Here is a 13,663-nt window from a genome sequence, read left to right on the forward strand (position 1 = left end):
GTCATGTAACGGTTGGCAGTTAACCTTACCAGTGTTCCTGGATTCTGAACCAGTACAAACCTGTTCTCCGCAAGTAACTGCCAACTTCCCCACATGAATCAGAGGTGGAGGACTAACATATATTTCTATGATCCCGTAGACGAATGAAGCGACTGAAAATTTTTATTTTATTTGTCTGGTTTGAAAATTGCAAAAAGAAGTAGAAAGAAATAATGTGTGTGTGTGTACTGTTTAGTCAACGAGCTTCCACTTGTCCGTTTCTGGACATGTGATTAAGAGGTCAAAGACATCAAAGATATGTTTAAATTTAAAAGGGAATGTAAACGGACGTCAATTTCAATCTAAAATTATCTTTCCCTAAACCGTATTTCGGTTGTTGCAAGGATTGAAAAGAATTTGTTTGCGTCAGTCAAGTATCAAGAGAACAAATGGACTTAAACATGCTAAACACTGTTGTTAAACCAATGCAAGTGCCTGTTATAGGAGCATGCATGTGTGAAAAGGCTGGCCAGTTTGCAAGTAGGCAGAAAGAAAACGAGAAGGAAAACAAATACAGATAAAAGTTACGGTAAACACTCAAGAGCTATCTTAATAGCAGTCCCTACATTCAACTAGCGTCCAAAATAGTTGTGAGCTACTTAAGCCATCAACATTATTCTAAAAGATAATAATAAAAGATGAAACTATTGAGTTTATTAATATATTTTGTTCTAAGTGAACCTCGGAGGAGCATGTTTGTGAGTTTTGGACAAGACAACATCTGGAAACATTCACAAGCAAAGCAACCATAGACATGCAAGAAAATAGAAGCAAAGGAAAACGAAACAGAGTTGCACACCAAATTAAGTGATGGAAAAGAAGTCAAGCAAGCTAAGAAATGCAAAAAATTTAATCCATACATAAAACTTCAAAATAATATGTCTGCGTTCAAACGTGCTTTAAAGAATTTTCTCTTGCTACAATATTTTTTTGCAATTTATTTCTTGTAAAAACAAGAATTGTGTTGCATTAATGTTATTATGTTTTCAAATGAACATGAATGTTGAATAATTCGGTTAACAACAATATTACTAATAATAATTGTATTATCCTATAATCAAAATCTAGAACATGCATATTATTTCATGGGACAAACTTTCCTTTTTGCACGTCTGAATTGTTGAGCATTAATCTTTGTAACGCGTGGTAAATTATTGCGCCAGTTTTGCAAGAGGTTGCTTTTCATAAAATATTCGTGAAGGGTTTGAATTTTAAAGCCCGAATGTCTGTTATTGTTTGACATTGCAATGTGATGAAAGAAGAAAGATAACTTTATCCAACTTATGCGGTTACAAATTCTGGCAACCTTTCTGTTATATACATGCAGGTATTGTTACATATATGTATCTCAATGTAAAACCTGATGAGCATCATATACCCGTATGCGGGGATTGTGAAAAAAGGCTTTCAGTGACAAGAGAGCACTTAAAACAAGAACAAACCTCTTCTGGTCTTTGAAGCATTGTTTTGCAGCAACACCAACAAAAAAACCTACACAGTCTCGGAGTAACTAAAATAATAGTCGCTAAGTCTCAAAGCAATCTTACACTTGTCTCTTGCTCCGTCAACACTTACAACAAGCGTCGCACAGCGGAAAGTGACACTGAAACAACGTCAAAGATGGATGGGAAAACCCTAGATATATCACGGTTACAGATGCTTTCAAACAGAGAACCAAGAAATATCCTGAATAAATAGGTAAACCCTCAAGATACTGGAAGACTATCAGCTAACGAGCAACTAGCAACATAGATCCATAGATCAAGGAGTGTGCGCTGAAGACACTACCCTAGAGTCATGGATGAAGATCTGTTGCAACGGTGGAGCAATAATCGGAAGGATACGTCCCAAAAGCTGGTTGACTCGCTTCATACTTATAATCCCAAAATGGGGACATTCGAGAAAAGGCGTACTGTAAAACAAATACATGCACGGAACTAGACGAAGAAACAGTCGTAAGGAACCAACAAGTCCAAGATGGTTCAATTTTTACCATCATAAACACAACAAAATTAACTAAAACTAGCCAACGAATCTGCATTAGAGAAACCAAACAACAAGGAACAGAGTACTGCAGGAGATCGAGACAAAGAAGAGCCCTCTGCAATAGGACAAAATTAACAATTACTGCGGTCACGGACGTGGCAAACCTCTACCTGGAGGTTTCGGCGATATCTGGATGATAACACGCAGACCACAGAAACAGACATAATTGAAGTAATCCTAATTAGGACTTTCTTATTGTAATGCGTTTTTTTTTCAAATGTCAGTAGCAAAGCTTTGTAAAAGGCCTTGCCATGAATTCACAAAACATTGCCCGCCGTTGGTTGCTTTTTCTTTTTAGCCATTTATCCACATCCACGTGTCTAAATAATATCATATTAAGCTGTGGACCCTGAACAAGTAAAAAAAGTTTATCTGACAGTTCGATTTATATCAAGATTGCTATACGCAAACGGTATATGCCACGAACTTTTGTGGTCTACAAAAAAACTCAAATGACACACAATTGATTGATATCATCAAACGTCAAAAATACATAAAATACTTATCTGGCCAGGATGCCATACCCACAAGTTAGGCAATATGTTAAACATATTATTGCGTTCATTAACGTAAGAAGAAATGTTTAATAAGCACATAATTTTCTATATTCACTATAAAAGAAACGTTGTTCCGTAGAAGCATTGGGTTCAAATTCTTTACAAAGGAATTAAAGAAGAACTTTGGCGTAACAATTCCTTCGAGATTTACTAAAGAATTATTACTTTACGCAAAATGAATTTTTATTTTAGTAAAATTGACACCATCAAGGGTATCAAATTTGTACCTGTGTAGGCTACACTAGTAACTGGATGTTACCATAGCGGACCCTTAATGACGATTGGCAGTTTCAGTGTAAAAGAAGTGTCCCGACCAGAAAAAATTGACATAGTTAATGTTTTGTAAGACTAAAGAACAGTGTAACTCAGTCACTCAGCTGTGTCTTGGTTGTCGTTTTTTTGCGACTTATACATGCAACCGAAAATTATTCAAAGAGTTACAATGAGGATCGCTTAAGTTGGAAGACAGCTTTACACCAATGATTATATTAATACATATGTTCCTATATACAGTAACAAAAATGAATGTGTTTTCAGCAGGTAAGTGATTATCACTTATCGGCCCGGACCGAAAACACATAATCATAATTCGCCCGGTGAACACGAGCGCGTGAAACCAATGGCCACATTAAACGTCATCATGGTCAGTGCGCTTTCAACATGGCGGGCGAGCGGACGTTGGAGTCGTAAGCAAACCGTTTGTTAGACTTAGGTGCTGCTATTCATTACAATGCTTCGTTTTTAGTTATAAAACAGGACATGCACATATTTACCTTCCAGCTAGAATTCCGAGTTTCAATAGTGTTCGGGTATGCGTTGTAAAACAGCATGATATGCACCACACAATTTCAAAATTTAGATAAAGTTACAGGTTTCTTCTTAGTGAAAATATTATGACTGCTTTTCATAAACAAAGATCTACCGTCAAGGAAGTCTGTAATTTGTCTAAATGTGCAAGAATAACTTTAGTGCACTGACGTATATTTTGCCCATATTCACCCCATATTGCTTCCGGGTACGACAAAAGTATCCCACTATTTAGCTATTGAAAACTCGCGTCAGGAGTTGTAATTACTCTCCTTGAGTAGTGCAACCAAACATATTTATTATACTATTAAAGACATTAATTCAAGAGAGGGCCGGGCCAAGAAGTAATAATCGGCCCTGAATTCATGATGGCCCTCGTGCCATTATTCATTTTCCGAGCCAATTATCACTTCTCGGTCCGCCTCTGTCATTGTGTTAACTGTAATTAATCTATTCATGTAATGGCAATAAGTTTGTCAAGGGACTAAGTATTAAACAACGTAAGACAAATGTATCCATCTTGTCAAGAACAGATGATAAATGCATTGTGAGACATGTGCATGCTGCCCTCTGGCAAGATGGGTAGGAAGGGCATTCCAATGGTGCAATGAAATAAAAGACACACCCGAAAACAAAAAAGGAAAGCAAAGGGAGTTGCATACCGAAAGAAGTGATAGAAGTGGTTTAGAAGCTAGATTAGAACAAGGGTTACCCTAAAAAGTAAAAACCACTAGCGCAGTAAATAAAGATTTTATTAAAACACTAAAATGGCAACTTCATTAACTAAAGACATTACTTAATGAATTTACTAACGTCAAGAACGCCATGTACAGTACTGGATCTAACTTATTTACTCCTTTTGTCTTTCAGAGTGATTAAAAAATTATCTTAAATTTGTTTACTAAACGTTATGAAATTGACGACATTTCAAACTTAATTAAAGTTGGAATGCAAAAAAAACAACATGTTTTGTCTGTAAGATTTAACAAATCAAATTCAACACTCTTACTGCAAGAGAATGAAGAACAAATTATCCATTTCACACCGACTGTCACAACATTTTAGCGGGAAGCCACATCACAAAGCGGCATAAATGATGTTTATGTAGTTATGTTATGTCAGCTCGTCCATTAAAGCTGCAGAAATGCACATTATAAGAGGGAATAAGATTATAGAGGATATATTTTTGTTTGTTTTAGTGTAAGATCGAAATATATTTCATCGAATGAACACTATAATGCAAAATATAAATTATGGTGATCACGAGTGAAATATATTTCGATTATACACTGAAACAAACACATTACCAAATGATATCCAGTTTACCAGCACAACGTCACGTGCATCTCCATCATGACATCATAATGTTGTAACGTCGAGATGTCTTTGTAGAAAAACTGTCAAAAAGTTCTATGACGTTTCTAGATTTCTTTTACATTTTATTACGATGGAATGTATACCTTTATGCTCCTGTAAGTATTTATATACATTTATACCATTACTTTCCAAATATTTATAATTCGTATTCTTTCGTGCCCCATGTGGTTGTGGGACGATCTATGTATGAAAAGAATTGGAACCATTGTCTTACCCTTGCATGATCGTAAGAGGCGACTAATAGGGTCTTAACACTTGGTTTTGCTGTAACTCTGTGATTCCAGCAGGTATGCAAATTTTGATTCCATACCTCATGTTTTTATTTCGATGTTAATTAGATGTGAAACCAAAATTTGTAGTCCTGTTTGGCGCCATATACCCTATACTGTGTTGGTGCGCCGTAAAACCCAAATCAAATCAAATCATATTCTTTCGCATTCATGTGTAGTTCCGTACCAGTGAAAACTGAAATTTTATAATGATTTCGGCGTGAGCCGATTTATTTACATAACAAGAGTGCAAGAATGTCACAATATACGCCCGTCACAGCAAATTTCTTTACTCTAGCACCTGTATTTGCAAATGGAATTTTAATTTTGTGGTTGTTTAGTAATAAATAAGTGTTTTGTTTTTCTAAGTCCACAAAAAAACTTCTTACCAGGTAGAGATACCTTAAAATACACCTAAAATTGGAAAGTAACATCTATGTTGTACCACAGAAAAATGGTCTTGGTTTTTCCCTACGGTCAATTATAAAAAAGTTACAATATAAGTTATTTATAGTAACAACTAAGGGGGAAAAAAAATCAAAAACAAAAATTGTAAGTCCTCACAAAAATCTTTACCAGGTAGAGACTGGTCAAAATACACCTCAAAATTGGATGTAGCATGCATGTTGTACTACAGAAAAGTGGTCTCGATTTTTCCCTACGACTAGTAATGAAAAAGTTACAAAATAAGCTATTTATAGTAACAACAAAGGGAAGTAATTCTAAAGAAGGGAACTGCGCATGACACTTCGTCTCATGGTGGTGTATAATTGTGTCAAGTTACATCAAAATCCCTCCATGCATGAAGAAGAAATGCTTCGGACAAAGTCATTCTTGTATCTGACCTTTGGCCTCTAAGTGTGACCTTGACCTTAGACCTAGGGACCTGGTTCTTGCGCAAGACACTACGTCTCGTGGTGGTGAATATTTGTGCCAAGTTTTATCAAAATCCCTCTATGCATGAAGAAGAAATACTCCGGACAACATTTTCATTCTTGTATCCTTTGACCTTTCAGTGTGACCTTGACCTTAGACCTAGAGACCTGGTTCTTGCGCTTGACACTCCGCCTCATGGTGGTGAACATTTGTGCCAAGTTATATCAAAATCCCTCTATGCATGAAGAAGAAATGCTCCGGACAAAGTTTTCATTCTTGTATCCTTTGACCTCTAAGTGTGACCTTGACCTTAGACCTAGGGGCCTGGTTCTTGCGCATGACACTCCTTCTCATGATGATGAACAATTGTGCCAACTTTCATCAAAATCCCTCTATGCATGAAGAAGATATGCTCCGGACAAAGTCATTCTTGAATTTGACCTTTGCCCTCTAAGTGTGACCTTGACCTTAGACCTAGGGACCTGGTTCTTGCGCATGACACTCCGTCTCATGATGGTGAACAACTGTGCCAAGTTTCATCAAAATCCCTTCATGCATGTAGAAGATATGCTCCGGACAAGGTCTGTGGACGCCGTCCGCCCGCCCTCCCGCCAGGGGCGTTCCCATAATACGTCCCGTTTTTCAAACGGGCTTATAAAAAGGCGGTTTTCTAATGCACTAAGTACTTTTAGATTTCGTCACATATATGGAGCAGACAACTAAATGCACAATGGAAAAAAAATGATATCGCGAAAATTGTAGTGAAATTATGACCAAAAAATGAGCAATGGACGTGAAAATAAGGGGAACCCCAGGTGGCGCTTTTAACGTGAATGCAAAAGCGTCAAATCAAAAACTATACATATATTCTGGAAATGTATAACTGAGCCAAATTTCACACTATTCTGTCAAACATTTTTATTCCGGTCCCACCTTAAATGATATAAAATTCTTTCACTGGTGGTAGTTCCAGATGGGTAATTGTTTTTACCGATTTAACTACCCGAGAGCCGGACATTTCAATCTGCACCTACCACCTGTGACTAAATCTTTTTCTTGCATGTCATATTCGACAAATAATACTAACAATAAATTCAAGCAAATGATTTTCAAATAACACTTTGTTTCTTATTGTAGCATATTAACAAAGTGTGGAAACTTTACATCCGTAAACAGGAAGTACGTCATGGCGTTAGAAAGACGAAAACAACGTTATATTCCCGGTTTTGTTTTATCATCTGGAATGAAATGTTATGTTTTTGTCCGTAAAATTACGTTTTTTGAATCGAGAAATATATTATAAGGAAAAAAGAGAAACTATCAAGGTATTTGATTGTTATCCTGTTTTTTACGTAAAACTTAATTATTACTACACAAATCTACCATACAAATGTAGTTCGTTACATGCCATTTACAGCACGAGAGTCATCTTACACCCCACCCCCCACCCCCTCGGGTGTAAGATGGAGTTTTCCAGCACCGGTGAAGTCACCACAAATCTCAGTCTGGTATGCAAGAAAGATATTATAATTATTATCAGTATTTTAACAAAGCGATGAAAATCAACGTTCGTAAACAGAAGTAACGTCCTGACGTTTCAATGACGCACAACAACTAAGTTCCGGTTTAGTTTTGTCATTTGTAGCGTAGCGTTATGTTTTTTTTTTCTCGTAACGTAACTTATTTTGAATCGAGAAATATAATATGTAGAGCAGAAAACTAGATTTTTATTCTATCTTGCATAATCGATAAATTTTTCGGAATGGGTGAAATCACCGGGAATGCCATTCCGGTGTGCAAGAAAATAATGATAACAGTTGATGACGTTTTAATTCTCATTTCATTTATTGAATAAAATTAGGTCTCTTTTTAAAACGAAACAAAACGGAATAAAAACAACATCACGCATAAAATCTGACCTTAGAAACGCAAGCATCAACACCGTGTATGATATCAATAGCATATCTTTCTATGATCCCGTACACGGATGAAGCGATTGAAAGTTTTTATTTTATGTGTCTGGTTTAGAAATAAATGGACAAAGAATTGCACGAGAATTCTAATTGCAAAAAGAAGTAGAAAGAGAGAATATGTGTGTGTACAGTTCAGTCGACGAGCTACCACTTGTGCGTTTCTGGATGTCACAAAGAAGTCAAAGAAATCAAAGATATATTCAGGGAATGTAAACGGATGTCAAAATTTTAATCTGAAATTATCTGTCCATAAACTGTATTTCGTGGGCTGAGCGCGAAACTATTGAACAAGATACAATAGTTTCGCGCTCAGCCCTCGATTTCGGTTGTTGCAAGGATTGAAAAGAATTTGTTTGCGTCAGTCAAGTGCCAAGAGAACAAACGGCCTTAAACATGCTAAACACTGTTGTTAAACCAATTTAAGTGCCTGTTATAGAAGCTTGCATTTGTCTTGAAAGGCTGGCCAATTTGCAAGTAGACAGAAGGAAAACGAAAAGGAAAACAAATACAGATAGAAGTTACGGTAAACGCTAAAGAGCTATCTTAATAGTAGTCCCTACATTCAACTAGCGTCCAAAATAGTTGTGAAGCTACTAAAGCCATCAACATTATTCTAGAAGATAATATTAACAGATGAAACGGTTGAGTTTATTTATATGTTTTGTTCTAAGTGAACCTCAGAGGAGTATGTTTGTGAGTTTTGGACAAGCTAACTACTGGAAACATCCGCAAGCAAAGCAACCATAGACATGCAAGAAAATTGAAGCAATGGAAAAGAAGTCAAGCAAGCTAAGAAATGCAAAAAGTTTAATCCATACATAAAACTGAAAAATAACATGTCTGCATTCAAGCGTGCTTTTAAGAATTTTCTCTTGCTACAATAGTTTTTTGCAGTTTATTACTTGTAATAACAAGAATTTTGTTGCATTAATGTTATTATGTTTTCAAATGAACATGAATGTTGAATAATTCGGTAAAAAACAATAATACTAATAATATTTGTATTATCCTATAATCCAAATCTAGAACATGCATATTATTTCATGGGACAGACTTTCCTTTTTGCACGTCTGAATTGTTGTGCAATTATCTTTGTAACGCGTGGTAAATTTTTGCGCCAGTTTTGCAAGAGGTTGATTTTCATGAAGTATTCGCAAAGGGTTTGAATTTTAAAGCCCAAATTCTGTTATTGTTTGATATCGCAAAGTGATGAAACAAGAATGATAACTTTATCCAACTTACGCGGTTACAAATTATGGCAACTTTTCTGTTATATACATGCAGGTATTGTTACATATATGTATTTTTAATGTAAATCTGGTGAGCATCATATACCCGTATGCGTGGATTGTGACTACAAATTCTAGGCTTCTTTGCACGTCTGAATTGTTGTGATAACAGAAACAAAGAAAAATAACAAATAGATATAAATAGAAATATTAGTGTTAGTTTTGTTTTAGATTATTTAAATATTTATATTTGAATGACAAAACTATGGCATCTGAAGATCCAGTAAAAAAGAAACGTCAAATTAACTTTGAAACAAAAAAGAAAGACTTGCAGAAAAACAAACGAAGAACGGATTACATGCTCGGTTTCTACAAACCTTTATTGAAGCAGAATGTTAACCACAAGGACTTAACTGAAATTGAAAGAATTCGTTGGGAGAGATTCTGAAGAAATACAACAATCCATTGACAATATGCTAAAGAAAGTTGCGCTGGAAATATGTGAACGTGTAAAATATGTTCTTCAAGAAAAAGCAATATCTATTGGAAACGAGATGGAAAATCTTCAAAGTGATCTTAAACGGAAAACAAGCATAAACATGGCTGATATTGATCAAAGCATCAAAACCAATAAACAGAAACAAAGAATCAAAGGTCTGAATGGCCTGAGTCGGCTAATGATTGATGTACTGACAGTATAGTCTACCAGTTTCAGTTTGTTTTTAGTTTTTTTCTTAAAATTTCATAACACAGCTCGATATTTACCCAAAATATTATATCCGGATACGATTACACTTTTCTCCAGTTTGAACAATATATTTTACAAATTGTGATGATACGAAGACATTTAGCAGCAATTGGCAGTATCTGACATTGAAGTTTACGATTAAATTACCTCTTATTTAAATCTTTTCATAAAAAAGTTGTTTCGTTTCGCCAAACATAGACGATCTACTTTCGATTTCAAAAACTACAAGAAAATACAATTTAATGTTTCGCCGATTTGTTTATTTCTCGAAAAATAAGAATTAAAATCATTTTTAATATCAGTAGTAACTAAACAAACCAGTAAGAGCTTCTTCTTCCGATAATTTATCCGTTTACTGACTCCAAAATTCAACCCACGCAAAGTTTATAGAAATCATACGATGCGTGTTTACGTTCAATGTGGGAGAATTAAGGCTGATCGGCTATGTTACCTAACGCATCCAGACGATTCAGATTTTGTTATTAAAAAAGCATTGTGTGCGTTTCTGTAATTTTATATACGTTTTTATACGCTTAGAAATTATTAGACATGCGTATTTGCATTATTTCTATACGTAATTTACGCTAATACGCATCTTATGTGGAGCCCTGCAGTGGAACTATTTTTTGTCTTTCGCTGGATGTTACCCAAGCTTTGTAAGCCTGCGCAATTCTTAAAATGCACATATATGCTTAATGAGTTACATTCGAGAATTGCACAATTACAAGTCATAAATATGACAGATTACATAGTATACTGGTTTTAGCAAAGGGAATTGACACAACTTAACTTCATTCATGCAGTGAACTGTTTGAAATTTGAGAAATCTAATGGAACTACATCCCTTCACATGTTATTCGGTCCATTAAGAGAATCGTTGGATAGCAAGGACTCGTCAAAAGGCTTTCAGCCTTTAGCCGACTAAAAAATAACAAACAGATATAAACAGAAATATTAGTGTTAGTTGCATCTGATGATCCACAAAAAGAAACGTCAAATGAACTTTGCAACAAACTAGAAATACTTGCAATAAAAACAAATGAAGAACGGATAACATGCTCGGTTTCTACAAAACTGTATTGAAGCAGAATGTTAACCACAAGGACTTCAACTGAAATTGAAAGAATTCGTTGGGAGAGAATGTGAAAAAATACAACAATCCATTGACAATATATGCTAAAGAAAGTTGCGCTGGAAATATGTGAACGTGTAAAATATGTTCATCAAGAAAAAGCAATATCTATTGGAAAAGAGATGGAAAATCTTCAAAGTGACCTTAAACGGAAAACAAGCATAAACATGGTTGATTTTGATCAAAGCATCAAAACCAATAAACAGAAACAAAGAAAAATAACAAATAGATATAAACAGAAATATTAGTGTTAGTTGCATCTGATGATCCACAAAAAGAAACGTCAAATGAACTTTGCAACAAACTAGAAATACTTGCAATAAAAACAAATGAAGAACGGATAACATGCTCGGTTTCTACAAAACTGTTTTGAAGCAGCATGTGTACCACAAGGACTTCTACTAAAATTGAAAGTATTTGTTGGGAGAGATTGTAAAGAACTACAACAATCCATTTATGACAATATGTTGAAGAAAGTTTCGCTGGAAATATGTGAACGTGTAAAATGTACTCATCAAGAAAAAGCAATATCTACTGGAAACGAGATGGAAAATCTTCAAAGTGATCTAAAACGGAAAACAAGCATAAACATGGCTGATTTTGATCAAAACATCAAAACCAATAAACAGAAACAAAGAAAAATAACAAATAGAAATAAATAGAAATATTATTGTTTGCCTTGTTTTGGATTATTTAAATACTGAATGACAAAACTATGGCATCTGAAGATCCGCTAAAAGTGACGTCAAATGACCTTTGCAACAAAATAAAAAGACTTGCAGAAAAACAAATGAAGAACGGATTACATGCTAGGTTTCTACAAAACTGTATTGAAGCAGAATGTGAAGCACATTGACTTCACCTGAAATTGAAAGTATTTGTTGGGAGAGATTGTGAAGAACTACAACAATCCTCCATTGACAATATGCTGAAGAAAGTTTCGCTGGAAATATGTGAACATGTAAAATGTGCTCATCAAAAAAATGCAATATCTATTGGAAACGAGATGGAAAATCTTCAAAGTGATCTAAAACGGAAAACAAGTATAAAATGGCTGATTTTGATCAAAACATCAAAACCAATAAACAGAAACAAAGAAAAATAACAAATAGAAATAAATAGAAATATTATTGTTAACTTTGTTTTGGATTATTTAAATATTTATAATTGAATGACAAAACTATGACATCTGAAGATCCACAAAAAGAGACGTCAAATGAACTTTGCAACAAAATAGAAATTTTTAAGACTTGCAGAAAAACAAATGAAGAACGGATAATATGCTTGGCTTCTACAAAACTTTATCGAAGCAGAATGTTAACCACAAGGACTTCTACTGAAATTAAAAGTATTTGTTGGGAGAGATTGTGAAGAACTACAACAATCCATTGACAATATGCTAAAGAAAGTTTCGCTGGAAATATGTGAACATGTAAAATGTGCTCATCAAGAAAAACCAATATCTATTGGAAACGAGATGGAAAATCTTCAAAGTGATCTAAAACGGAATACAAGCATAAACATGGCTGATTTTGATCAAAACATCAAAACCAATAAACAGAATCAAAGAAAAATAACAAATAGATATAAATAGAAATATTAGTATTAGTTTCATCTGATGATCCACAACAAGAAACGTCAAATGAACTTTGCAACAAAAAAGATAGACTTGCAGAAAAACAAATGAAGAACGGATTACATGCTCGGTTTCTACAAAACTGTATTGAAGCAGAATGTGTACCACAAGGACTTCTACTGAATTTAAAAGTATTTGTTGGGAGAGATTGTGAAGAACTACAACAATCCATTGACAATATGCTGAAGACAGTTTCGCTGGAAATATGTGAACGTGTAAAATGTGCTCATCAAGAAAAAGCAATATCTATTGGAAACGAGATGGAAAATCTTCAAAGTGATCTAAAACGGAAAACAAGCATAAAATGGCTGATTTTGATCAAAGCATCAAACCCAATAAACAGAAACAAAGAAAAATAACAAATAGAAATAAATAGAAATATTATTGTTAACTTTGTTTTGGATTATTTAAATATTTATAATTGAATGACAAAACTATGACATCTGAAGATCCACAAAAAGAGACGTCAAATGAACTTTGCAACAAAATAGAATTTTTTAAGACTTGCAGAAAAACAAATGAAGAACGGATAATATGCTTGGTTTCTACAAAACTGTATCAAAGCAGAATGTTAACCACAAGGACTCAACTGAAATTGAAAGAATTTGTTGGGAGAGATTGTGAAGAACTACAACAATCCATTGATAATATGCTGAAGAAAGTTTCGCTGGAAATATGTGAACGTGTAAAATGTGCTCATCAAGAAAAAGCAATATCTACTGGAAAAGAGATGGAAATGTTCGAAGTGATTTAAAACGGAAAACAAGCATAAACATGGCTGATTTTGGTCAAAACGTTTTCCAAAAAAACACAAACAAAGAAAAATAACAAACAGATATAAACAGAAATATTAGTGATAGTTTTGTTTTTGGATTATTTAAAGACTTCTTTTAAAACACAGTTACTACTGTTAAATTTACAATTTTGCATATTATGCTTTAAAACTTCTATAATTTGAGATGTGTTTGTCGAAG

The 13,663-nt window shown here is 34.4% G+C and overlaps 1 protein-coding gene across 2 annotated transcripts in view; it reads right to left on the reverse strand.

Moving 5' to 3' along the window:
• Nucleotides 1-13,663, reverse strand: part of LOC123563241 (uncharacterized) — a 123,447-nt gene that overhangs the window by 54,568 nt on the left and 55,216 nt on the right. The window contains exon 2 of one of the 2 annotated variants that reach the window (XM_045355929.2): nucleotides 9,551-9,586. The exons of the other annotated variant lie outside the window; for it this stretch is intronic. Coding sequence (XP_045211864.2) covers nucleotides 9,551-9,586 — 36 coding nt within the window. The remainder of the gene's footprint in view (nucleotides 1-9,550; nucleotides 9,587-13,663) is intronic. 2 annotated transcript variants of the gene reach the window in all.

This window comes from Mercenaria mercenaria, chromosome 2 (assembly GCF_021730395.1).
Source record: "Mercenaria mercenaria strain notata chromosome 2, MADL_Memer_1, whole genome shotgun sequence".
Taxonomy (NCBI): domain Eukaryota; kingdom Metazoa; phylum Mollusca; class Bivalvia; order Venerida; family Veneridae; genus Mercenaria; species Mercenaria mercenaria.